We start from the raw sequence: 27,491 nt of genomic DNA on the forward strand, positions 1-27,491 counted from the left end.
CACAAGTCCATTTTGTATTTCATCCTCTTTTTAATTTCAAGGTGGAGTCTACCTGCATGCACATGACATCCTGATGTCTTATGTTTCACTTTTACAGACTTTGTGGCTTTCAATTTAGAATATTTTTGAACAAAGGTTTGGTTTTTTCTGTGTATTTATATAAGAATAACAATCTGAAGTGTTTATCATATTTAACAAATTACTTTCCCAAATTAAAGAATGTCTATGGTTATAATGTATATTTTTAAACTTTGCAATTTCAAACCACTGAAAGATAATGTAAAATGTCAAGAATACCTGTAAATGGGGAATTTTGTATACCTTCACTAGAAAGATTAAGCATGTGATAAATACGTGACATTTTTCTAAAATATCATGTAAGTATTTTTTTTAAAGTATAAATAAAGGACAGTTTTACTCGTGGTGCTAATGCTAAGATAAGCAGAAAGGAAAGTTTGTGTCACTTAAAAGAGGGAATGTTGTCTTGGGGTGGTGTCACTCCAAAATGCTGTTTCTGTTACAACAATGGCTGTCGCATTTACAAGATCTTTGACTGATTTTTTCAGCGGTTTGAAATCTGTGATATTTGTTACTGAGAAGTGTTATGGACACTGCAGACACAGATCAGATAAGAAACTGGGTCAGCTGACAAGATATTCCCTGTAATGTTACCTCCCTGTAGCATAAACACGTGGGTCCTTCTGTGTGAGGGAGTTTCTGAACATGAGTTGTTGTCAACTGTATAGTTTCATTTACAATTATTGAAAAGTCTTTTCTCTCTCCTAAAAAAAAAGAAAAGAAAAAAAAGAAAGCATGTTTGAACCACATTTCTCTTTAAATTAGAAAAAAAAAGTAAAACTATTTGGTATTTAATTTCTTAAAGCTTGGAAGTTTTCCTGCATTGCTCTGTCAGGAGCCTTGTCTTTTCATTCGGCTTCATTTCTGATTACAGATTTTTCATTTATGGATGGGCAGCTGTAGAAACTTGCTTCTTGCATATGCAAATCAATCATGGTAATGTTTATCATAAGGAGATTTTTGTGGCAGTGGAAAAGGGGTTGTGGCAACATGTTCTTGATTTCAATTGTATCATCTACAAATGGAATTGGCTTCCTCACTTCACCTTCAGTGGATTTTTTTTTTTTTTTTTTGCCATTTACCTCTTGGACTAGACACTGCTCACTAAGAAAGCTGTTCGATTCACTTACAGATCATGATTTTGGAAGGAGCTGGCAGAATGAGTATCAATTCCAGCAGCAATCTACTCCACCAGCAGCCTTCCTGGACAGATGGATATTCCACATGCAATGGTAGGAGGAATTCGACGACTCTGAGCTATGTTTTCTGCAGGGAGGCAGGGGGAGAGGGGCTACTACACCTCTAAGCATGCACAAGTATTTTTCAGTAGTACTAATTTACTGGAGTTTCACTTCTGGTAAGAAAAATTTCCATTTGTTACCTTATTTGTAAAAAGCTGAACTTGCAACACTAAGTTTCTGAAAGTGACCAGTTTATCATTCATTTCCTTACTGGTTCTTTTTCTTAAAATTAATTTAGTGGTGTTGAAAGTGCTGAAAGTTCCCTCTCCTCAGTCCAGCATTCTTTCTCTCTTACCTTTATCCCTCATGCCTTCTGTGAACCAACACTACTCTTCAATGCTAATCACCCCTCTGGCTTTCCAGGGGAATAGCCTTTTTGCTCTTTTACTGTATTTGCTTTTTCAGCTCAAATTACTAGATAGCTTTCTAATTAGACTGGCATTAGAACACTAGATATCTTGTGATCTGAGAACTTTTTTTTCTTACTGTTTTCTGGTTATATGGCTGTATAGATAAAAATGTGTTCATATATATACACTCTCAGTATAAAAATACAGATATAGACACATATCTATCTATATAGTATTTGATATAATTTTTAAATTCTTTTCATCACTCAGTCAATGGGTAAACCTTAAAAATCTAAGCAGACAAACACATGCTGCAGTTGTCCTTCTAATCCAAATAATGCTGCAACAAAACTTACAATGAAAGTTCCCACTCAGTGAAACTCTTATTCTTTTTAATGTGTAATTTCTAAATACAAAGGAATACATAAGCGTGCACTTAATAAATGTACTGACCTGTGTGTAACAGATTCATGGGGAAAAAAGTGCTGGCTGACTTTCACTTTGCACAGAATTTCATGAAGGGAAATGGTGGGGTCTATTTTCATGTTTCCAGTGTGAAACTCCTCGGGATTCACTTATGTTTTGAGGGACAGGAAGCCAAAAGCTCAGACCAGCCTCTACAGTCATTCACCACTTCAATTCCTTTTACCTAGCTACTCTTCCCTAAAGGCTCTCCATTTACATTAGGATACTAGTGGCCTCTGAAATTCGTTTACCCTTCTGAAGTGATGGGAAGACATATCAACCTCCTTTTCAGGGAATACTTGACGGATCCATCAAACCTTTGTTCTCTGACATAGCACACTCTTAATAATTTCCACACTCATTCCCCAAATCCTTCAACAGGAGGATGAGAGACCGTCATGCAAACTCCCTAAGTTACTGACACAGACCTTGTTGGCCAATATTGATAAAGAAACCTAAGTAACTGTAGGGCTTGCTTGTGTTTACCTGGAAACTAGGATTGTGCAGCATATCTCAACTGAAGACACCTGAGGTCTAGTGGGACCTGAGGGGAAGTGATTTCCTAAAATGTGCCAACTCTGTTGCTTGTGGTCCTCTAGCAATATCCACTGTTGTCAGTATTTCTCACAGCTGTGTGGGTAGTCTTTTTCTTGGGGAGACTGAGAATGGTCTGGTGCTACATCCTGGAGTGGGCTTACTGTAGAGCCAGGCCATGGCAGCCTTTCTTCTCCCATAATTCAATGACCTCTGCAATCTCTCATCCTTACCCTTCATGCACTTGTGAGCATTTTATCATGCCCCTGTCTCTGCCTGGCACACTCCATTGTCTTCCTTTCCCAAGGAATAAATTCTACTGAACTCCTTTTGCCAGCCCTTCTGTGAGGGCAGACCAAAGCAGTCCTGCCTTTGCTCTTATCTTATACAATTATCCTATCGCCACATACAATTTCTTTCATTTGCACACGTAAATTATTGTTGTGTAATGACATACAACTGAGAGCAGTTTAAAAGATTGCCAAGAAAAGATTCAGGCATCCTAACAGGAAAATTAAGCAGCTTCTGTAACTAAAAATTAGTTTTACAATTGTGTTCAGAAATCATCTTACCTGACTACAGAAATAATGTGCATTCATCAGAATGCAAGCTCTATCATGAAGCTGTGGGCCATACTGATAGGCTTTTACTGTTCTTTGATTGAATCCCGCAATTCATATTCAGTCCTTATTAAGTCTTTAAAGTGGAAAATTTCCACAGCACGTTATGAGACTTTTGCAAGGCTTTTCCATAATTTTCTGATGCACTGAAATTATTTTCCCACAAAAGGATCAACATACCTTTTTAACAGTACTTTAAGGTGTCTTCCATCAAATAATTTTGGTGTATTTAGCCAACATTAATAAATTAATTCCTATATACTCAGTCTGCCAAGAGAAGTGTAATGTAATGATTCCCAGTTTTTAATTGGAAAACTGAGGCAAAAAAAAATAACAATACCTTCTCCAGCAATAGCTTCTGAGATAGTGTTAAGGACTGAGAAAAGAATCTAGATCTGTGGACCTCCAGGGCATGCAATTTAGTTATAGACCTTTCTCGTTGTCGACATAATCCTGTGGTGCTAACAGAGACAGTAAATACCTATTTTCTTTTCCAGTGTCCAGCAGCTTCTTTGGAACCCAGTGGCATGAAATACACCCACAGTACTGGACTAAGTTTCAAGTCTGGGAGTGGCTGCAGCATCTCCTTGATACCAACCAACTGGATGCCAACTGCATACCCTTCCAGGAATTTGATATCAATGGGGAACATCTGTGCAGTATGAGCCTGCAGGAATTCACTCAGGCAGCTGGGACAGCAGGGCAACTGCTTTATAGCAACCTTCAGCACCTAAAATGGAATGGTAAATAGACATTAGGCAGAGACACACGTACAGTGGTCTGAGTTCTGGGATCTTCAGAAGTCGCTTATGTTCCTGAGAGACCTACCAGGCAGGTCTCATTTGCTATGTTTGCTTAACTGCTTATACCTCATTTACTGTATTGCTAAATTGCTTAGATATGACATAAGGCAGGAGTCTGAAGGACCCGGGAAAAGGGTATGCTGTAGCAGTTGCTGCTTGGCGCTAATACTTTTTAATTCTTCTGAGCTTGTTGTCATACGTCCTATCTGCCATATGCTTTCTTGCAGGCCAGTGTGGAAGTGACATGTACCAATCTCATAATGTTATTGTGAAGACAGAGCAAACAGGTGAGTTGGGTAACTTGTCTTTTGATGGTGACAAAAAGAGGAAACTGTCCATTCCAAGAGAGGGATCTCAAAACGGCATTAAATAAAATGGAAAGTGTATCGTGCAGAATAAAAGAAGTAACACAAATATCAGTCAATGTCTACTTTTTGAAGTTTTGGGTAGTACTGCTATATCTTAGTTTGCGTGTGGTGACTTTTCCTGGGAGAGGTCTGCAGTATCAGCATTCTATACGGATGTTCAGACTTGGAATAGTTTGCAGTGCTCAGTGAGGGCAGCTTTGTAGGGGATTTCATTCTGTGCTTCATTCAGCACATTTCAAAACAACTATTTTCACAGTATTCTCAGTTTAAAAAAAAGAAAAAATATTTTATTGTGAAGTGCTGTTAATGTTTGAAACATGAGGAAATTTCCAAACAAAACAACTTTGAGAGAAAAAAATGTTACATTTCAATTTCTTCACATCTTTCAATGGAACTGAAATTCAGATAGTATTTTGGTTTGACCAAAACTGCATTTTTTCCTGTGGCAGTCTTTTTTTCCAGTGTGTTCATAGCTAGATCCCTTTCCTCCCAGGACTTTGTTTCACTGAGAGAACTTCAGCTCATTTCAATCCTCCTCTCAGGCACGATTATTTTCCTGGTGCCTTTGCCAGAGCATCTCTGTCTATACCCAAACACTCTCTATCCCACTAGTCCCAGCCTCTTTGTATGTGGGTGTGTTCATGAGCCACATTTTAATATCTCCCGGCAGAACGAATACAGATTCGTGGCATGTGATGTCTCTGACAAATACTACCAACCTCTTTATTCAGCTAACCTGGAGGAGCCCAGACACTCCAGCCAGGGACGCTAACCACCTTCTGCTTGCAGCAGGCAAGCATTACAATCTGCAATCCACTCCTTGCCTGTGTCCACATAGTGTGGGTGATGTGCATACAGCAGCCTCAATGCTTGCCATATAGGAAACTACAGTAATCCTTTTAAGTCCTGATTTATGAGATCTTGGTATAATATTAGTTCCTCCTCCCACTAGAGATACACAGTGCAGTGCAAAGTATCTCAGCTGCACATCTGGAAAGGCCAAAGCCTAGGACTAACTGATGGTTCTCCTAGCTGTGCTGAATCAGGAGTGGTGTGGTGGGGCTCTGGAGATGCTGACCATGGGCAGTGGGAGCAGGGTCAGTTTCTGCATGGGGAAGAGCAGGCGGTGCGAATTGGGTCTGCTGGGGAAGGGACTCCTTGTGAGCCAGCAGGGATGGGTCTGGTGGTTTAGAGGGGAAGCCTGCCTTGTCCTAGTAGACCATCACAGTTGCAAAGACATGGGTACTGAAAAAGGCCAAAACAGGAAGACAAGATGTGTCCCCGTGTTCTGGCTAGGAAAGGCCTGTTTTCAGAGGCAACATTAGGCAGATCAGGTGTCCAAGCAAGCAAAGGGTGTGTGCTACTGTAGGAACACAAGCTCTCAGTGCCCAAACATGCAGCTATTACTTAGCATGCCTGCTAAATTCCTATGTCATAAGTGGTAACTCAGCCAAACGTGATGATTTAGCTGTAACTCATTTTTGGTTTGGGATTTCATTTATATGAACATGAAAAAAAGTAAGTAAAACCTAGATTTGAACCTTGAATCTCATCTTTTCTGGCCTGGATTCAAAAGAAAAAGAGATTTTTAAGGCTTCTGACCTCAGAATGCACTGCAAAGAGAGTAATTTCCTGATCAATGTAGAGGTCATAAAGACAATACTTCTGTTCTGCTTATATTGATCCATCTGACCAGAAGGTCACTAAAATTTATTCCTCTGGAATAACTGGAAAAATTATTCCAATCATGAAGGTGGATTTAAGGTTAAGGATGGGAACTTGATGTGCCTGGAATAAAATGGCCCTTCATCTAGGATTAGGCTTTGATGTTTTTCACTATGTGCTTACACATGAAGCTGTGTTTCAGAGGGGACTTTCTAGTTCTACCATTATAGAAATAAATACTCATTATAAGCATCCTCCTGTTTTACTAGATACTTGAGAACACTTTCATCTCTATGGCACCAAAACACTGTCATAATCACCAGGGGCTGAGAATTCAGGACTGGATTGGGTAGAATTAGAGTTGATCTGGCACAGGAAACGTCCTTCAAGGACAGGCATAAATGATAGCCAGGAAAAGGAGAGCCTACTACATTATTTCTAAAAGTCAGTGCTTTGTGTAAGTACATTTGACTGAGTATGCAAAACCCCATCCATAATTTGAGTGAAAGGAAATAATTTCATGCATAGCCCCTTAATTTCTTGGTTCCCTTTGCAGCTCTTTTTTTGCACATTTCTTATTCCCTCAGTGCTCCGTATTCACCTCCATGCTAAAAAATGTTCTTTTAGTTATCTGATTTTCCTTTTGGTCCTTTACCTTCAGATCCACCATTAATGGTGTCCTGGAAAGAAGAGAATTACCTGTATGAGAGTGGCTATGGTAGCACAGTAGGTAACTAACATCACAATACTTCATGCATTTCTGAGATGGTTTTATTGTTGTCTGAGGCTATTACTTTAAATGTCTTCTTTTTAATTCCCAGAGCTATTGGACAGTAAAACGTTCTGTCGTGCTCAGATTTCCATGACGACACCTAGTCACCAGCCTCCTGGTAAAGAACTTGTAATTATATTATTAATTGTTTGTCTCTTGTCCCAGACCTACTGACATATAATAGTCTCTGTAGTCTTCTGTTGTAGGATTGAATCTGAGCCTCCAGTAATTTTAAACTAAGCAATACTGATTCTGACAGCTCTTTTACCTACCCTTATTACAATAGCTTGCTTTAATGAAATGTTTCTCTCTCCTCTCTGTTGAGACAAAGTCGACCAAGTAATCTGCAATCTCTGCATATCTTTTAAAGTGACTGAGTCAAAGGGGAATATATTAGTGTCAGAGAGACAAGACGTTCCAGCTCCACTACACTTTTCTGTGGTATGGCTGGGTATGGGTAAACGAGTGCCATGGTCCTCCCCAGAAGTGGCTGTGTTTCCCTAGTGAGGCAGTGGTTCATGCTGAGTAGGTTGCTAGGTTTGGGGCTGGGTTTGGGGTCAGCCCGGAGGAGCCATAGTGCAGGCACCAAGCCCTCTGCCCAGCTGCGCCAGCAGAAGGGCTTCCTACTGGAACCCATCTCAGCTGACAGCAGGGCAGGCACTGCACGCCTCTTCACCCCTCCTCAGTACTTAGAATCATAGAATCATAGAATCATTTAGGTTGGAAAAGACCTTTAAGATCATCCAGTCCAACCATTAAACTACACTACCAAGTCCACACTAAACCAATCAAGGGTAGACTAGACTAAACCATGTCCCAGAGTGCCATGTCTACCCATTTTTTGAATGCTTCCAAGGATGGTGACTCCACCACCTCTCTGGGCAGCCTGTTCCAATGCTTGACTACCCTTTCCGTGAAGAAATTTTTCCTAATATCCAATCTAAACCTCCCCTGGCGCAGGTTGAGCCCATTTCCTCTTGTCCTATCGCTAACTACTTGGGAGAAGAGACCAACACCCACTTCACTACAACTTCCTTTCAGGTAGTTGTAGAGAGCAATAAGGTCTCCCCTCAGCCTCCTCTTCTCCAGACTAAACAACCCCAGTTCCCTCAGTCGCTCCTTATAAGGCCTGTGCTCCAGACCCTTCACCAGCTTCATTGCCCTTCACAATCTGCTTGCTAAAGGGCAGGAGAAAGAGCAAACCCTATTGGTGCAGTGCCTGGTGAAAGTACAGTCCAGACACATGTGTTGGGGTGCTCTGTGGGCCATGTCCTGGGGGCAGGCACCAGGGGTGGAGGTGAAAGAGCGAGGCAGTGGGAAAAGAGGAGAGCAGAGATGGCAGGGGAGTGAGAAAGGGGGGAAAGAAAGGCAGGTCCTTCTTAGGAGGCTGTTAAACAAACAGACCTGAGGGAGTAAACAGTGGAAGTCCTGGGAGGATGAGAAAGGAAAACACACTGCTGTAGATGCAGCCTTGCAGGTGTTATCTTGGCACTGGGGGCAACCCTGTGCCTCTGCACACGGGTGACAGCCACAGCCTCTGTGCCTGGCCATTTGCTGCATCCCCCAGCCTCCCAGCACAGCTGGAGTTGCCAAGTGGCATACAGTTTAAACTAATGCACTCAGCAATAAATATAAAAAAAAAAGAGAAAACCTGACCAGAAGAAGAAAACCACCCAAACCTTAAAAAAACCCAACCAAACACTGTTTGCTTTCTCCGCCGCCTCCACCCACTGTCATAAGATGATTACCAGGATTCCAGAGCTCTCTGACGGGACTGGGGACTTGTCAAGATCCTGGCACAGTGTGTTTACCTGCTGACTCCTTAAGCCTAGAGCTAGGGTGGCACGCCAAGGGCACAGCCTCCTGTAAAAACTAGATTTGTATATCCCGTAAAAAAGTGGCTCATTCCTGAATCATATGCAAATACTGTGCAACCTTTTGTCAGAAGTTTTGCAAGAGAGCTTTGTTGAAACTGTATCATAACTCTTTTCATCTGTCAGGCCCCAGCCTCCTAACATGGCGTGTTTGAAACTGGTCTCCACGTAGGAGTGGAGGCAGAGTGGGAGGCTATTTACACAGCTGAAATCCAGAATAAATCACCAGCTAGGTAGAAGGCAACTGAACTTCCAAGAATAAATCTCCAGCTAAGTGGAGCATAACAAACATTTGCAAGCAAATTGTGGGATTTTAAAATGAGAAGGATTTATATGAGGGCAAATAAAGGACTGAGTCCTGCTGTTCTTGCCTGGAGTTCCCACAGACTTTTAATAACATCAGGGGAATCATAATCTGAGGAAAGGCAGTGAAATAAGCTTCATTTTACTTTTTCCCTCAAGCTGAGTGAGGTTCAGGCTAGTTCCTGCTCTTTGAGAGTGGGAAGGCAAAATTACTTTAAGCGCATTTGCTGCTTGGGGGTCAAGGACAATAATTATGTCAGGCTCAGAATGGTGGAGGTTAGGCTTATCCTCACTGACCTGTTCAGTTTATGTTTCCAGTTACGTATGAATAAAGCAAGTGTGTGAATAGCTTTGCATCTACCTTTTCACATGCAGTTATTGCAGTTGCTTGTGCAAATCTGACAAGTTTCTATGCAAATGAATATTTCCTGTGAGTCATTTTCCCATGCAAATGCCTGGTTTCCATGAGAAGTATGATAATCGTGCATTCATAGAAGCTGGGAAAAAGTGCGTGGGACCTTAAGCTTTGCTTTATGGAATTCAGGCACAAAGTATGCTGAAAAGCAAACATAGAAGGGGCTCCCTTTCAGGACTATCCCACAGATTTTGCGAGACTTAGAGTGATCGGATGAAAGCTATTCATTAATGACAAGAACAGAGCCAGGCTGCTGTGGTTTGAGGGTGGGAGGGTTGAACGTGCAGACTGCTACGTAGGTTACAGTCATGAACAGGAGGAACTTTTCTTTTTCTTCATTTCTGAAGAAATGCTTGTGCCAGAAACCCTATTCCTCCTCTGGCTGGCTGCAGGTGATAAAGTACCATCGATGAGAAATGGCTTGTTTCTATGGCTCTGAGCCATGGAACAACATATGCATGTCCAGCTGCCAAAAACTCCTACCAGCACAGCCCCATTCCCCCACCCTGCCTCCCCCAAACAAGAACCATTTGCCAGTTCATTATGTTTTAGTCAGGTAGGTGTTCTGTGCATTGGTATCAGCGCATACATTTCACATTAGATCATCTCTTCAGAAACAAACAGGCCCCCAAAGACACATGCTTCTGCAAAGACTAAGACATAATGGGACAATTCAGGATTCCTTTTATAGATGTGATCATCTTATTTTTCTCTCTCACACACATAACATGAGGTGAGGTATTTGTTAATCAAATTTAGGTTTCAAAAGCCAAATGTTTACCTCTGCATTCATTCTTTATTTGTCAATGGTCTCTTTGTGAAGTGTGCTGATTAACATATAGTACAGAAAACAAAACTCTCCCCCTTCCTCCTTACTTAGATTACCTTCTGAAAAGTTATTATCTTTAAAAGAAATATTAATTCTTTTTTGTGGCTTTATTTCTTTCAACCTGGTAGTCAATGGAAACCCTTTAATCAAATTTACAAATAGGCTTCATTTTCCTTCTCTGCAGATTTTTCAGATGTGAAAAAATCGCAAGATCATACCCCAAAGTCCCACACCAAGAAACACAGTAAGTTGACATCCATGTTTATAATGGTTGGTTGATTGAAGGAAAAGAAACACATTAAAAGTCAATCCCCTTCAGTAGGGAAAAGGAAGAATTTTGAAAGCAAAGCTGGTTAGATCGTTACTGTGATTGAATCCTCCAAGGATCTGACTGTTTCTAGTACTGTTTGCTTACAATATTTTTGGCTCAGTATTGTTATACTTTTCAAATTGTTTTTATCAGTGAGGGCTTATGGGGAAGCAACCAGAAACCAGTTGCCTCTGCCCTGTGTTGAGCTGGTCTGGTGGACTGGAATAAAGGAATGATGGAGACCCAGGATTAAATCAGGAAGGTCTGTCCATGGGCATGGCCATGCTCATGCCCGTGCCTGCTGAGTGCAGCATGCACCAGAAACCCTGCTCAGCATCTCCTTGCACAACTTCTCATGCATGGCATCATGAGCAAGCACCTGCTCCTCAGTTATGCCACCTTCTTCTCCTCTGATATGACAATCTTCCCACTCCCCTCATCTCCTTTTTCTGCTAGTTTTGATTCCACTTGACTCTGAAGACAGGTTACCATAATTGTGATTTCTGGATGTAGTTCCATTAATATAATTTACTGAGGTTTTTATGCTGAAAATATCTTGTGTATGTCTTTTGCATCCTGTGCCATTCCCTATTTATAATAGAAAACCTTAATATTGGTTGTTCACTGCATTTTGTAGTATTTGATTTTATCCTGTTTCAATACAGTCTCCAGATCACCTGTCTCTTCCTGACTCCTCTTCTTACCCTGCTCTGTGACTATGCCCAACCAGAACTCCTGAACTTTTTATCTGCAGATAGATGTTTTGTTTCTTTTTTTGTGTGTATATCAAGGTTGCTAATGAAAGGATTAGACAGGACTGGTCTGAAGACAGACCTGTGAAGAACTGAGGTCACTTGGTTTGTTCAGCTCAAAGAAGGCTGAGGGGTGACCTCATCACAGTCTACAACATCCTCAAGGAGGGCAGCAGAGGGGGAGGTACTGATCTTCTCTCTCTGGTGACCAGTGCTAGGACCCAAGGAAATGAAATGAAGCTACATCAGGGGAAGTTCAGATTGGACATTAGGAAAAGGTTCTTCACTGAAAGGCTGGTCAGTCATTGGAATAGACTCCCTGGGGAAGTAGTCAGAGCACCAAGCCTGTCAGAGTTCAAGGAGCATCTGGATGAAGCTCTTAGTCATATGGTTTAGTTTTAAGTGATCCTGTGAGGAGTACGGAGTTGTACTTGATGATCCTTATGGGTCCCTTCCAACTTGAGATATTCTATGATTCTAAGAACAGATTCAAATCACAACCTTGGTATATAGAAAAGGTCACCTTGCCAAGCTGGGCTAATCCCCTACATTTCCAGTTTCTTCAGTACTGCTCTGTATCATGGTCTGTTGAGTATGTTACTGATGTCCAGATAGACTAGGTTCACCACATTGTGTTGGTTCTAGAAAACAATTACTACAACAAAGAAAAATATTGGATTAGTTGACTGAAATCTACTCATGTTGCACTGTATACCATTTTCAATTTAGCTTCACATCTTTGACTAGCTAGTTTCCTTCTTAATTTGGTCTAAGCCCTTGCATGCTTTTGAAGTCAGACCAAAGGACTGCTATCTTTCTGGCCCACCTTGTCACTGTGTTTGTTATTCCTCATTCATAAACTACTACGTCTGACTTGTTGGATTTATTTAATCTTTTTTCTTTTTGACCTAGGCTTTCTGGTGCCATCTCTACAGTAAATGTGGGATGGATTTGTGCTTAAACTGGGAGGTCTACCTATTGAACTTAGAGATCTGGTTTTGCCCTTTCTGATATCGTGGTCAGACTTTTTTATACCCTTTTTACACAAAATTTTGGCTAGCCAGTTTTGTCACTATCCCTCTATTCACTCTACACCTTCTTATTTCTTTAACTCTACCTAAGAGACCTGGGACCAAATATTCATTGATGCAGAATGGCACCCTTTGCCTTCTGTCTGTCTTTTAAATGTGTGGAGATTCAGTGCCTGCTTCACAATTATCTTGTCTGTTTCACGTACTGCGCGATAATATCAGGTTACATGCCATGATGTAGAAGAATGTCAGGAAAAATGGGCAACTGAGGTGAAGGGAAGACTTAAACATGTTATCTTTGGGGCAGAAACAGTGCCAAAGGCAGAAGGAAGCAGTGGGTGTTTGGACTCTGCTTTTCCTGGGGTTGCTAAGGCTCCTACCTGCCTGCTATGGGGCTCACACTGTTGAAGGCTGACACTTGCCTCCAGCCTCAGTGTAAAGGCTGTCAGCATTTTTTTGCCTACATAGATCCGAGGTGGGGGTCCTGCGCTCCAGGAACTATGGCCTGTCCCTACCAAGTAGTCACCATCTGTAGATGACACACTGTAAGAACATGACATAAAAATGGCAAGCATAGCCCAGAGAGCTTTTCAGACACTCCTTCCCCCTGCCCCCTTTCCTCTTTCAGACCCTCGAGGAACTCATCTTTGGGAATTTATTCGAGATATTCTTCTTAATCCTGAGAAAAATCCGGGGCTGATCAAGTGGGAAGACCGGTCAGAAGGTGTCTTCAGATTTTTAAAATCCGAAGCTGTGGCTCAGCTCTGGGGAAAGAAGAAAAACAACAGCAGCATGACTTACGAGAAACTCAGCCGGGCTATGAGGTGAGCTGAGATGTTGCTGTAGAAGCCTGGGACATGTAAAGAGTCTACCTGAATGGAGAATCTGGTTGACTTTTAAAAATTAATTGCCAGCAGCACCAGTTGCCGCCTTTGACAGCTGAGTCTCTCCTACTAGTTTTGAGATTGTAGCATTATGTTCTTTGTCTTTTCTTTCCCCTCCTGTTTCTGTATACTATAATATATAATATATATAACATAGATATGTGTTATATATATAATATATGTTCTGTTGCTGTCCACTCAAACAACCAATGTAGGAAGGAAGCATGGCTGTAGCAAGCTGAAAGTTCTTGTGCTATTGAACTGGGAAGGCTTAAAATGCTCAGTAATGGCCAGAGATCTTGTTATTTCCAGCAATGTTCAGGAACTAGATGTGTCCCCCACCCATTATCTTAAAACAGGTTTACAAATTCTATGTGAGGATATTCTTTGCTGCTTGCTTTAACATTTTGAGCATTTTTCCATAATCTATGAAAGTTCAAAATGTATTTTCAAATTGAAGCTGAGATTCTTTCCTGGTCTGATTTCAGATCCTGGCTTATCTGGAAAAAAACCCCATGAAATCTCATAAGAGTCTGTGATAAATATGGCAATATGCTATGACCTGAAATATGGTGAAATTCAAACTCATAGGATAATTAATATAAAGTAAAAAGAAGACATCAATTTTTTCTTCTCTGTCTTTCAGTTATAATAATCTCAGGTATTATATATATAGAAAATAAAGACTTCTCAGCTAGCTGAGGGATTGCCTAGTGGGCAGTGGCCTATTAGAACTGTAGGTGAATTTAACCTTAAATCTTTTTCTGTTTTTATTTTAACAGATACTATTATAAAAGAGAAATTCTGGAGCGTGTGGATGGTCGGAGATTAGTATATAAATTTGGGAAGAATGCCCGTGGCTGGAGAGAAAATGAGAATTAAATATGTCAAGAAATAACATTTAAAACACCTGGATGTAAATATTCAAAGACTATTTTCTTATATTTATATACCAAACTGGGGTGAAAAAAACAATTCTACTTCTGTCGGGAAGAAGGAACATTATCATTATTGGTGTTAAAATTATTTTATTTGAAGTATGTCCTGTATGGGGAAAAAATGTACACAGTTTTCTGTGATATAAGATAACATTATAGAATGATGATTATTTTTCCCTTCTTGTGAAGTATTTCTCTTTTTTTTAAATCATACAGGCATAATGTGATTTATGAGTCATGCAAAGAAAGGGAAGGAGCGAAATACTAGGGCATTTAGGGAGTATGATAATCCACTTTGGAAGGCAACTATAAGTGGAGGAAACAGTAAAGCATCTCTGAGCCAAGTAGTCTTCTTCCATAGTCAGCTGGTTTATAGCTTTTTTTGGCTAATATAACTTGTTCCTTCCCTCCTCTGATTTCTGAGTGTTTTAATACTTTGCTGGCTTCCAGTTGCTTTTCTTGAGTCAGATGATGGGTTCCTCTTCAGTTAGCTTATCCCAGCCACAGAGAGCAGTGGCTCTGCAAGGTGGCTGTCAGCATTGATTTGGAAAACCCATACTACCTCCATCACTGGGACCTTTTGTAGGCAGAAGTTTAGGACCTGAACTTACCTGGTACTATCTCCCTAATCTCCAAAGGGCATTCAGCTCATCCCAGGCAAAGGGATATTTATTTTAAACAAACATCTTTGAGATGAACTGCAGGAAGACAGTCAATCTCAGGGACCAAAGTCTATTGAAGGAAGATGATTGTTTTCTGACTGGGCAAACTTACTAAAAGGCACCAGCTTCCCAGTAGAAATATTAATACTCCTCCCATTCTCTTAAATTCCTAATTAAAGCATTCAAATCCATGCCATATGAAGCAGTGAGGAGGTGGGCAAGCAGAACATGTATTAATCCCATGGCATGAGGGAGCAGTCTCTCAAGTTCCTTCAAGTCGTATGGTCCTCCTGGCAGGTCTAGTCTCACTTGGACAGATACTTTAAAAAAACTTCTGAGAAATGCAAAGCTCCATTGCATGTAAAATATTAGTTCCCTTTGCTTTTCTCAAGTCTAACTCTATATTGTACTCGTATTTGTCAATTGTGCTTGGGATTCCTAGCTGGAGAACAACCCACCAACGTAAAGACACTGAGATTTTGGGGACATTCAGATCTGGGTCAGTATTTTGAGCTCATCTCTAGCAGTGCTATGCAGAGACTGAATGTTCATTGGCAGCTTTTTCTTTCTCCAAGTCACAAATGCTTCCTGCTGGCACCAAGCACATGCAGAACATGGGGAAATAAAAACTAGAGGAGGCAGCACTTCACCAGGTCACCGAGTACGTGAGATGTGGGAGTTGAGAAACAGGATTTTCTTGGTGATGTTAACTGAGGTGAAACCAAGATCAATTCCAACTCACTTTTTTAGGGATGGGGAATTTGGAAAACAATAACAGGGGCTGAGAAGTGCAGAACAACAAAAAAAAAAATTAAATCCATCTAATATCCATTTCCTCAGGCATCCCCTGAATTTGAATCCATATTAGTTTGAAATGCAGCAACGTGCAGCTGGAGGTTGTGGGATATTCCATTTTTTTGTTTGTCTTAAAAGGAAATAGAGATGACACCAAAAGGCAATGGAAGTATCAATATAAATGGTGTCAAATGAGCTTAGCAACAATTTATAGGCAAACATGAGAACCTAACTTGTTATCTACACATGTAGGACATGTCAAACAATAACACCACCTCCTACACTGTGTATGACAGAGCTGTCACCATCAATTACCCATACATGACAATTTTTACTTTTCATAACCTGGTGGAGAGAGGTTCATCTTATTTACAAAATAAATAATAAGCTGCTGTACTTCAAAGCATTTCTTTTTCTCTCAGCCTACCTCTTTCTCTTTTCTTATTTTTTTTGACTGACCATGATAGCCTTACTTGGTTTTGTGCAACTCAATAATTTCCTTTTTTAAGCTTGTTTAGCTACATTCCACTTCCTTTGCCATCATTTTGTAGTTCATATAGCAAGAACCAGGCCACCAGATGAGGAGGGCACTTTGCTCGAAAGACCGTTTCTTCCCCCCACTCCATGGTTATTTGCAGCCCTTTGCTCCACGCCCTTCATCCCCCCACCCCCCAAATCCATACCTTGAGTGAAAATCTGAAATCAGTGGTACCATCACAAATCTGCAATACTGTTGTACCTTATCTCAGGTTAACATACATCTTACAGCAAATGATTGTAATACCTTCATAAAGCTGCTTTCTACGAGATCTCTCACCCAACTTCTTGAGAGATAAAATGAACTTGTGATATATATGTCACCACTTGGTTAAAGCAGCAGCTAAACCTGCTTTTAAAGGTTTTGAAAGATAAAGCTTTATTTAGAAGCATACTGTATAAATCTAGAGAGTGATTTACACTGGGGTGCAGTATAAATGCCAGTCTTCCACTGTCACATCTTTCAGCACGTGGAAGTCGTGCAAGTTTCTATTCCCACTCTGCAGAACTTTTCAGACTAGGTACTTGTCATTCAGCATTACAATAACACAAAGTTAGAATAGAAGCCAGCCAACATTTACTCTGTTTTACAAATATATTAACCTTTGCCTAAGACAAACACAAAGGACTGTTTAAAACTACAGTTCTTGCCAAGGACAGATGCAACCAACCAAAGGGAGTCTTTTTACCAGACCTAAGCAAATGGAGAAAATGAAGAGATGAATGTTTATGTAAATTACTATTTAAACAAAAAGCATTTCTGATTGCTCTTCTACATTTCAGAGGCTGAGCGATCATATTTTTAGATGCATCCTTTAAGTTAGCAGCTGCTGAACTGGTAGCACCATGTGTATAGATTTTTATTGTACCATAATTTTTCATATGTATAAAGCTCTAGATAGGAAAGTATATTATATTTATATAGTTACATGCAAATCACAATGTCAAAGGTGTTGGCAATGAGCACTCTCAAACTGTATTTTCTGCACAAAATTAGAGCAACTTACTCTAAAAACATCCTGAGAAACAGTATGTAGGCTGGTGAACTGCACAGACATTAAAATGTTTAGTTACATTTTCATTTTTCTTTCTGCAGCACATTGTGTAATTCCTGCTTGCTTCTCACAGCATCAGCTTCAAAGCGTATGTGTGGAAACAAATCCACATTAGGTATTTCGCTATTGCCATTGTAAATCTCAGCTTGGAGACTATGTATCACAAAATGGTTCTAAAGACTGTTTCTATTTTTGTGGATATGATATAAATTCAAATAAAACCCTCATGAAAGAAATTTTCTGACAAATGATTATCTTCACTTTTTTATGTCTTGAGATTGGAAGTGACTAATATGAATTCTTTCCATGTTGGAGAATATTTCAATATTGGCAAAAGAACTGATGTAACTGTGACAAAATCCAATAGCTCAAATTTACTAATATGCTGAATAGCCCATCTATTGTGAAGATACTGGATTTCCAAACCTGTTCTATGTCTCACAGGCCTCACTGGAATACTCGATTACGTTGACACAGCTAGATTGCCTTTCTTGTTCGGCTGCTAAACTTTACAAAGGTCTTATTTCAGCACTGATTTAACTTCAAGGTATTTTGAAGTGTATGCAAGGGCTAGGCTGATTAAGGATGCCATTACTCACACTGAGCATTTCCTTTACTGAATCAAAGCAGCTAAAACTATGAAATCCTGTCCTTCGGGCTGTTTTTCCATATAAGTGGTGGCTACAAAACCACTCAATGAACAAAGAAAACATCGCTCCTGATTTGGTCTGCAGCTTGAGGAAAACCCCTATAATTAAGAGAAAGTCAAAGTAAGCCCGTATGGCATTTACACTCTGTGGGGGGCTTGTGGTTGTATCAGTACAGTGCAAGGGTGCGGTGCATGGACCTGCAATGAGCCAACCTGTAACCCCTGGTGCTGTCTCACTGGGTAACCCAAGCTGTTTGGCAGCGTGGGGTACTGCAGTGGTGCAGTGCAGCATGCCTGCTGTGGTGACCTGTGCTTGTTGCTGTGCCAGCATGTTTGCAGATGGGCTTGAATCTCAAACCAGGAGCTTCACTGCAATGGGACAAACCACACCATCATGCTCTATAATCTGCAAACATTCTTAATTTTAAGCAAGCGAGTGATTCCAGTGCATTTGAAATTATGTATATGGGTGTTTGAGGATGGTGGCTCTAAAAGTGTTAAGTCTATATTGAACCAGCCTATATTTGAACCCAGAATTTCAAGGGGCTCCAGAATTATGTCCACCTCAGTAGGAGAATATGTTTGAATTTTAAACACAGGTAAAACCCCCATGTTTAACACGCAAAACCAGGTAGGTGCCCCAAAAGGGTTGTCAGTTTGTGAACTTGGGAGTCCCAAGTCAGGTTTCAAAAGGAATTGGAACTAAATTTCAAGCAAGTTCAGACTGAATTTTAAATAAGCACACAGCTCGTTTTCCAGTACATAGTCGAGCCTTTTGTTTCAAGCAAGTTGAGACCAATATTTGAGACAAAGACAAATGAGGATATTGTTTGGAAACATGCAAAATAAACACACACTTAAAAAACCCCAAAACTCTTGTTTGGTTGTGACTTAAAATAAACTAAAATTTCAGCTTTCAGCTGCATTCTAAGGCCATATGAAATAAAAATTCAAGGCAAAATTCAGAGTTTGCAAATCCTATGTAAACTGAGAATAAGTAAGAGGAGTACTGTAAACAGAATCTACCAAGCTACATCTAAACTTGATACAAATTTGTGGGCATCAAGGAAGAATGAGAATTGCTTCAGGTAAGTGAAATCTGGTGCTGCAGAAAGATGAGCAATTAAAAGTTACCAATGCTAATAGCTTCCAAGAAGTGTAAGTCAGACAACTATAATAATTTGAAAGATAATCTATCTGGGTTTTCAGCCTTTGCTCCATTGCTGATGGAACTTTGCACAATGAGGTCTAAATCCTGAGCTTTGTGCCAGCCAAGAATTTCCTCTGACAACCACTCTTGCTTCCTTTCCCCAGATATTTAGCTCCTTCAGTCACCTGACTCTGTTTCAACACATGAAAATATTAGAGAAAAAAATAGGGATAGAAAAATAAAAAGCAGGAGAAAGCAACTGAGTAGATGGCGAGGTCTTACTGCACTGAACAGTTCTGTGTGGAAATACAAGAGCTGTATGCACAAAAAAAGTTGAGGACATCCAAGTCAGTCTATTTATAGTCTTCCATCAGATGTGGGTTGCAAAAATTAAACATAAATTAGTGTTTACAAGTCTAATTATAACTGTAAGGAGAATAAGAAGTTAACACAATATGCCTATGTGCACTGCATAATCCTGTGAACCTAAAAAATATTTAATTATGAAAGTAAAATGACTGAAGCACTATTTATGCTGAAGAGTTTCCCCCCTCTGTCTTCAGAATGGTGTGATATTCTCCTTTGCTTTCATCTTGTTTTGAATTTTCAACAATAAGATTCAGTCTCAACACAGGGAATGAAGGAGGAGATGGATGATCTGTAATGCTGTAGCAGGTATTGCAAAACAAAGAGGCAAGCTATAGCTTCTTCTTCCTAAGCTTTTTGGTTCCTTATTCAGCATTTATACTGTTGCTGGGAACAAGGTGCTTTGTGTGAGGTTGGGGATAAATTTAGTCTAAATATGTGATGTCACTAAAATGAAAAGAAAAAAATAAAATTATTTTTAAGATTGCAAATATCTCTTTTTCTACAGCTGAGGTTCTAATGCATCTGCCCCAATCAGTTACTATACCATGTAGTATTATTTTCTTGAGACGAGACTGTTAACTTGAGTAGCTAAATCTGGTTTAAAAGGGCTGATTATTTCTGTGAGAAATTTGAAACACACTCAAGTATTTACATTTTAATTTAAGTAACCCTGTGTTGTTTCTGCAGGAAAATGCTAACACCAAGATGTATTTTACAAGAGTATTTTGATGTTCAAAAGCTCTCATTGGCAAATTTTGTTACTGAAAACCAAACAGATTTCCAACATACCAGGAAAATAAACAACACAAAATAGGTCAGGAGATTTTTTTTTTTTCCCATTTTATTCTTAACTTTTGAGAAAAGGTTATGTAGTAACCTTCATTTTGTCATTTTGTTTCTGCCTTTTAAATTACAGTCATTCCACCAGCAGTGAATCTGGTTTAATGCACGGAGTCACCCTTTAAAAAATATTTTGCATTTTCTATATCCTATTGAGCAGATGAACACACAGGGAAATTTTAATTACTGACAGCACCTGTTGAGTATCTTTCTCTGTAAAGTAGACGCATAAGTTTGGGACATGCATGCCAACATACCCTGGATGGGATGTTCCCACAGGAACTGGCTTGACTAAGTCTCTTAAAGAAACTTTTATGTTAATAGGATTCAACTAAAAGTCTGTTAAGCAAACCATTGAGCAATGATAAAGTAAATTCAAACTTGGTGAGAAGCCCCAAAAGCAGACAGCCTGTCAAAGGAAGCTCCAAGAAGAGTGCTGGTGACACTTTTGTACTTTTCCAGTGATTCACCTGTTTTTAGAAATGACAAAGATAAACATAGTGTTGTGAGCAACTTTAATCAGAGCATTTGATCTAAAGTGTTCCTTTGAATGCTAGATGAAAAGTGGGAAAATCTGGACGCAACCTACAAAAATCTCAGCACTGAAAATTATTTTGCCTCTCAAATCTTGTTGAGGAATGGGGTGACAGGCTGTGCCAGAAGTGCAGTTTCTGTTCCTAGAGCTGGCCTGCAAGGCCCACTCAAGATCAACACGTGTTTTTGCCCCATGCCTTTACAAACAATCTTGCTGCATGTGCAATACTTGTTGGCCCTGGGGAAGTAGGAACGCTTCATAAATATTTGTCAACTGGTGTTATACATTTTATGTATGTCTTGTACTTGATTCGTCATTTGAATCTGAGTCTGCAGTTTTATGCCACTCTAGATGTTGAGATAGATTCTTCTTCCACTGAATCAGATCACAAAATGAGATTAGCAGGTGGACGACTTATTGCAAATATCACTCATCATGAAAATCACTTGGCAGATACTTCCTGACTGATCCCAGATTTTTACGTATGATATGCACTAGGGTTTCCTCCTTTCTGGCTATGGGTATTTAAGTGAGGAGTGAATGCCTTTTTAAGCAATGATTTCAGTATCAGTGATACACCTTGCGAATTTTGCAGAGGAGCCTCCTCCTCTCTCCTCTAAGAGTGATGAAGAGACCATCATAGCACAAAGATTCTCTGAAAGCCTCATTGGAACTGAGTGTGTTCTTATAAGCTGCTTTTTAAAGCTCCTTTCTGAATCTTGAATACTTCAGGGAATAATATGACCTGCAGCATTGTGTGGCAAGGAAATTTTTGTGCTTCACAGCTCTCTAGGGAAGGCTCAGGATGGCTGTTTAGTAACCTATGGGTGAGGAGAAGCTCTGCGTTTATCCAGTTTGCAGCCTCTGGAAACTGCAGGATTCACTGTGTACAGAGGTTTAGTGCCATTGTACACCCTCATCTCCCAGGCTGCGGGTCCTGCATTTCTCAGATATGCTGGGCAGATGTATGCTGAATATTTTTAATATTCTTGGAGAAGCACCCCAAATGCTGTGACTGTGAGTGCTGCAGAAAGATCAGGAGATTGATGGTGCTGTTGAAGCTCCTGGAGGTGATGCTGCCTTGATGATGCTGAGACACAGCCCTCTGCTGGAGATCATGAAGCACTCTGGGCAAGTGGACTGCACCTTCTCCTTCAAGTCTTGCCAGTTTTGCTCACTATTGGTCAGGTCCTGCCTCCAATCTTTTCTCCTATCCCCTTTTCCCAAGTGGGACAGTTATAACATTGCTGGCTGTACCCAATGAAACTGCTCTTTCCTTGAAAGCGAATGTGAAGAGTTTGTCCATCAGCCCCCTGGTCTTCTGAGTTGGCTTTCATGGGCTAAGACCAAACTAGCCCTTTGGCTCTAGCTCACACGGTTATAGGCTGTGAATTTGGCAGGTCAGGGAAATTTAAAAGTGCAAACCAAATCTGTGACCAGGGGCTCTCTTGCTGGGTCACTGCAGTTTGGAGAGAATGGAAGATCACACCACAGGTCTGATGTTGCCCCGTTTCCTGTGAACTTTGGTACTTCTCAGCACAGCCATCCCACCAAGCCTGTGCCCAAACACTGACAGGAGGAGAAACAATATTCACCACCAAAGAGTCACAGACTGCAGTCTTATGCTAAGATCCCTGCATTTTAAAGAAAGTTTATTAAATAGACAATTAATTAAAAAAAAGAGAACCACCTTGAATTTCATCCTTCTATGGCAGATAAAATCATAATGTCTCAGGTAATTAGCTTTGCCTGAGATGATGATCACTCATTTTAGGAGTGTATAAAATCTATGAGTTGTGATGTGAGGCAATCTGCAAGTCTCCATACATACTTCTAGAGTTCCCTCTGTACTCTCATATCTCTTTCAAAATCGTACCTCCTCTCCTGGGGGAAGGCTCACCAGAGCTTATCAGATTCAATTACTGCTGTTTCATATCAATGTTCTCATGTGAAACCAGAATACAAATAAGCCAAGACTACCTCCATACCCCCAAACGATTACAAATGCCAATGATTCACTAGTTATTCATGCCAAACCAATATTTTTCAGTGTTTTATAGATCATGAGTGAAACATTTCAGCATGTTCAGGATGAAATCATTGGCATGCCAGGAGGCATCTAATGGAGAAGGGCACTCCTCACAGGGACACATGGCATATTCAGCAGCCATCAGGCAATCACATATGGCTTATAGACACTCTTCACTTTTCCAGTAGGTTTGGGAGTGAGGGGATAATAAAAGTTACATTTGCTTTCAAGGAAATTTAGAGTTAGGTGATAAAGCTAATCCAATCTATTACCTTGCTGCCACTGGAAGAGGGACACACTTTGCCCTTCCACCTGCCCAGACTTATCCCTGGTGCAGCTTGGCTCTTGCCCACTGCTGTGACCCCTGCCCAGCCATGCGGGTCCCCATGGCTTGGAGGCTGCCCGATGGCCCTGCAAGCTGATGCACTTCTGTAGAGCTCTGATTGAGCTGATGCGGGTGAGGGAACAAACCACCCTGTTGTGTCAGCTCCTCCTCATACCTCCCACTGACAGTGGCTGCAGAGGACTGGCAGCATGTCAGATGGAGAAGTTCTTTAATTTTGCAACCCTGTTTTTACAGGGTTGGCAGTGCTGAAAATGTGAAGGATTGGAGGAGTGCAATAAATTTTGAGGCTGGCAATCACCCTTTGGCTCCCTAAAATCCGAGCTCACTACTTCAATGAAGAAAAGTAATTCACAGACTGGGCTGTGTGCTTGTACTGGTGAGGAGCAACCCAGTGCTATCAAATTTAAGGGGGCAGAGTACAAAGACCCATTGTTGCTGTCCCAGGATCCGAGCAAGCACCATATTATCCCAAGTATGTTCTGTTGCCATGAAGTTTGGTCTCTGTGTACAGTTGTAATGAGACCTGGTCTTATCTTGGTTTCCATCAGATGTAATTTTTCAAGACACGTACAATGAAAAGTTATGTGTTGGAGTTTAAACCCCTTTTTTTCTGTTGTGTAGAAAGAATTTAATTCACTATGCATGGATAACCCATTTGTTTATACACAAGTTAAGAACAAAGCCAGCTAATAAGTTTTGCTGTCACATTTAATAAATGGTTTCACAAGATAGTAACTCCATGCAGCTACGCCCAAGGGCCATCAGCATTTTTAAAGCCTCTTTATGTTTCAAGAAAAAGTCATACTGCAACAGCAAGCACCACTGTGAGAAAAATATTACAAACTGATATTTTGGTCAGACATCAAGGTTACGAGTTACAGGGGACCTGTGGGCAGAGAACCTTTAAGCAGATTCCCCACCCCATAAAAGGATGTACACAAGCAAGCCTTTCCTCAGCTTGGAGGAAGGCAAGGCTGGAAGTGAGGCCTTTTCAGAAGCTTAGGTCCCACCTCAGCCACCATGTGAAACACCTTGAGCTTGATTGCAGATTAATTTAGTCATACCCTGTTTAAGCTGACTTGAGATGCTTGCTGAAAGTGCAGATCTGGCTTTCTTGTCTTGTTGCTCTGTGCACGTGCTGGCCCCACTCACTGATAGATCCCAAAATTACTCTGAAATGAAGAAGGGTAAGTTTTTTGGTTGGATCTGCACACTCCTTGGTCACAGGAACATCAGTTACAACTTGGGGGAGCAGGTAGAAACCTGCAGTCAGAGGAGCAGGAGAGGGAGATGACTTCCTGCCTTTTTAGCAGCCGTTTCCAGTTAGATTGGCGTAGGCAAATTTGTGAAACATTAAGTGATTGTTTGCTTCATGGAGAGGACTAGGGGGACCTAGCAGGTGTATTATGCTTTGATAAATGTGGCAACCTTTCCTTAAATTTTGTGTGGTAATTAAATAATCTTGTGGTTTACTTTTGCCATGATGTTTCTCTGGCCTCGAAAGTGCTTTTGTATGCTTAGAAAAGCACAGGTCTCCAGGTACCAGTGAGACTGGGGTATGAAACTGGGGAAGTGCCCCCCTGCCCCACCACTTAGCAGAAAATGTGGGCATCCAGGACAATTACTAGCCTCCTCTGCTAAGTGGTGAGGATGAGTTTGTTGAGGAGCTAGTAACACAGGGTGTTAGTTTAGGAAAGATGCTTCCTACCAGTGAGTGTTCTCACAGGATGGTGTGGAGGTCATGTGAATCACAGGGATCTCTGAAACTGACATCCATGCTGCCTGGGACGGTATGTATGGCCCATGCTTCTCAGGGAGAAAGGGGATCAAAAGTACCGATAAATGGTTTTGGGCATTTGGGTTTTTTTTGCTGGGGGGTGGGGGTGGGCAGGAGGAGGAGGAGGAGTGTATATCACCAAGATGAAAAAATGTTTTATAAGTGGTGGAATTAATTAAGAAAAGGAGAAACTCCAAATATGATTTGTGGGAATAACTTCTTGACTGTGCAGCTTGTCCTTCTGAAGGGTTGGTTATATAGCTGGAGGTGCTTGGGCTGCAAAGCTGCATTGTGCTCACTGTGCTGTAGTGTGCGATCAGAATTAGAAACCATTATAACTGTAATGACTGAAATTGCAGCGTGATGCATCTAGTCCTTTTGAACTCTGGATGCTGAATTTGCATATTAATGTCTGAGAAAATTACCTCATGTCTCCTAAGGGAAGTGGTTGAGGCCCCATCACTGAGCACCAGTAGGGCCTGATTTTCAGAGTTAGCGAGCAATCATCTATCCCATGAAAAATGAAGATGGAAAATAAACTGCAGATAACAATCTGACCGGCAGAGGGATAGGATAGGTGTGACCTATTATGTTATTTTTCCATCTCAAAATTTTATGATTTGGCTGTATGCGTTCACCTGATACACTAGTTAAAGTAATAAAATGAAATACCCTCCCCCGCCATGTGATCAACCCACACAGCTCCCTTCCTCAGTCAGTTCCCACACCTTTATTCCCCAGCCCGTTCAAAGAGCTTGGTTGAAAAAAATCTGAAAGAAACCACAAGTGGAGTAGATCATCACAACACTGAAAAGGCTTTTCAGACATTCAGACAATTAATTTCTTTGGGCTAGATTATTCCCCCAGCATACACATCTGTCCAAAGGACTGAGGCAGAATAAAGCATCTCCCACCTAATGCTGAGCAGCAACTACATGTTTGGGTTCACGTGTGATTCCCGGGCCAGGCATCTGTTCTGCAGACAAGAGCAAGGGTGCAGGTGTCAGGTGGAGTCATAGCAATGCTTCTCTGGCTCAGGTGGTGGAAAAGGGGAGATGGGAACTGCTCTGTGAGGAGTAAAAGATGCTACTTGCATCCAGAAAAGGTCAGGAAAGGAAATACAACCCTCACTGACTAAATTTGAGTTGGTTTTTGTTTGTTTGTTTGTTTTTGTAGCAAGATACCTACAAGTATTTTGTAGCAAGATAGCTACAAGTATCCTTTCAATCTAGCTCTACATAAGGAGCTCAAGGTAGTAAGAGGTCTATGGTCCAAATGCTTGGTTAGTAAAACCTGGCCCTCTTTATAGCTAGGGATATAGCTGAGATACCGCAATAACAGTGTCCATCCTCCTATGCCTGCCATGTGCTGGTGAAAAAGAAGGCAAGTGCACTGAGGGTGCCTTTCAATGGAAAGGGATAGCATTGAAAGAGTTAAAGTTTTACTATCTTAAGATGTTCTTTAGTATGTTGTTTTCTATCTACCAAATGCTTATTGTATTTGCATAGATCATAAATGTGACCTGGATCATTACCTGTATGTGAAAATGTACCTGTGTGATCATACATGAGTGGTTTACCAGAAAAAGCCAATTATCTTAACTATGAAGTCCAAACTTGTTAATCACTCCAGCATATGTCTTCTCATTTTCTCATCAGCAATGTCTGATTTTTTTTCTCCAGCTGTTGTCTTAAGATAATGGAATTGGAGACATCGTTCTTTTTTCCTTTAGTGTAATTTCTGGAGTGTGATATGCTTGAAAACATTATTTCTGCAATGTCTTGAAAATAAAACAGATTAATGCTTTTCTGTTTTATTATACACCTTTATTTTCTGCACTAATATGGAGAAAGCAATAGTTTGGCAAAGGGAACTCATCCACAGATGAGACAGCTCAGGTAGTGGTCTCTGAAGTTGCTTCCTCATGAACCTTTAACTCTACTTTGGGCCTGTCAGTTTTATTTCACCATGTAGAAATCATAGCCTGGGTATGGACAGCTTTTACATCTTGATATATGTAGCATGGTATGAAAGAGAAAAAATGCTGCTAGTAAGTTTTCGTTGATGTGTGTCCCAGAGAAAAATAGAAAAGAAATACTAAATTTTTTAAATTAATCACAACATTTATTCTTTCTTTTTTTTTTTTTTTCAGAAGGCATGTTACAAATAAGTAAAAGCAGCCATGACTTATGACTTCTAAAGTTTTAACATTTTTGTTTTTAATTCTCTTGAAAGTTTTTTAAAAAATGTATTACAGTGTAAAAAAAATGTTATTTTTCAGTTTGGAATATGTTTGTTTTCTTTTTCCTTTTTTCACTGTCCCCATTTGACTAGTGAGAGCATTTTGAACTTTTGAAACTTTCCCACAGGAAACTTGGACTTCTGATCAGCGTGTCGACACAAATTAACATCAGCAAAAAGGAAATGAGACTTCAGACTGGAAAGGTAAAGGAATATGAGTTAGATGTTTCACATGAGCTGGTCTTTTCAAAATCCATTCAAAACTGCTTAGGAA

The 27,491-nt window shown here is 40.5% G+C and overlaps 1 protein-coding gene across 3 annotated transcripts; it reads left to right on the top strand.

Annotated features, from left to right (window-relative positions):
* Positions 1–1,210: 1,210 nt before the first annotated feature.
* EHF (ETS homologous factor) lies at positions 1,211–14,176 on the top strand. Of its 3 annotated transcripts, none has more exons than XM_075712863.1 (8): positions 1,211–1,310; positions 3,786–4,031; positions 4,319–4,378; positions 6,786–6,854; positions 6,946–7,014; positions 10,502–10,561; positions 13,039–13,234; positions 14,077–14,176. In XM_075712863.1, exons 1-8 carry the CDS (start codon positions 1,214–1,216, stop codon positions 14,174–14,176), a joined length of 897 nt encoding a protein of 298 aa, XP_075568978.1. In that variant the 5' UTR covers positions 1,211–1,213. The 3 variants fall into 3 exon arrangements, with proteins under 3 accessions (XP_075568978.1, XP_075568979.1, XP_075568977.1); XM_075712864.1 differs by having other exon boundaries at positions 10,511–10,561; XM_075712862.1 differs by lacking the exon at positions 6,946–7,014 and having other exon boundaries at positions 1,214–1,310.
* The last annotated feature ends 13,315 nt before the right edge of the window (positions 14,177–27,491 follow it).

The sequence above is a fragment of the Pelecanus crispus genome, chromosome 6 (assembly GCF_030463565.1).
Source record: "Pelecanus crispus isolate bPelCri1 chromosome 6, bPelCri1.pri, whole genome shotgun sequence".
Classification (NCBI taxonomy): Eukaryota; Metazoa; Chordata; class Aves; order Pelecaniformes; family Pelecanidae; genus Pelecanus; species Pelecanus crispus.

Coding starts and splice junctions, on each gene's coding strand:
- EHF (XM_075712863.1), top strand. CDS start 1,214: ATGATTTTGGAAGGAGCTGGCAGAATGAGTATCAATTCCAGCAGCAAT. Junction 7,015..10,501: donor ACCTAGTCACCAGCCTCCTG/GTAAAGAACTTG, acceptor CCTTCTCTGCAG/ATTTTTCAGATGTGAAAAAA. Junction 10,562..13,038: donor GTCCCACACCAAGAAACACA/GTAAGTTGACAT, acceptor TTCCTCTTTCAG/ACCCTCGAGGAACTCATCTT.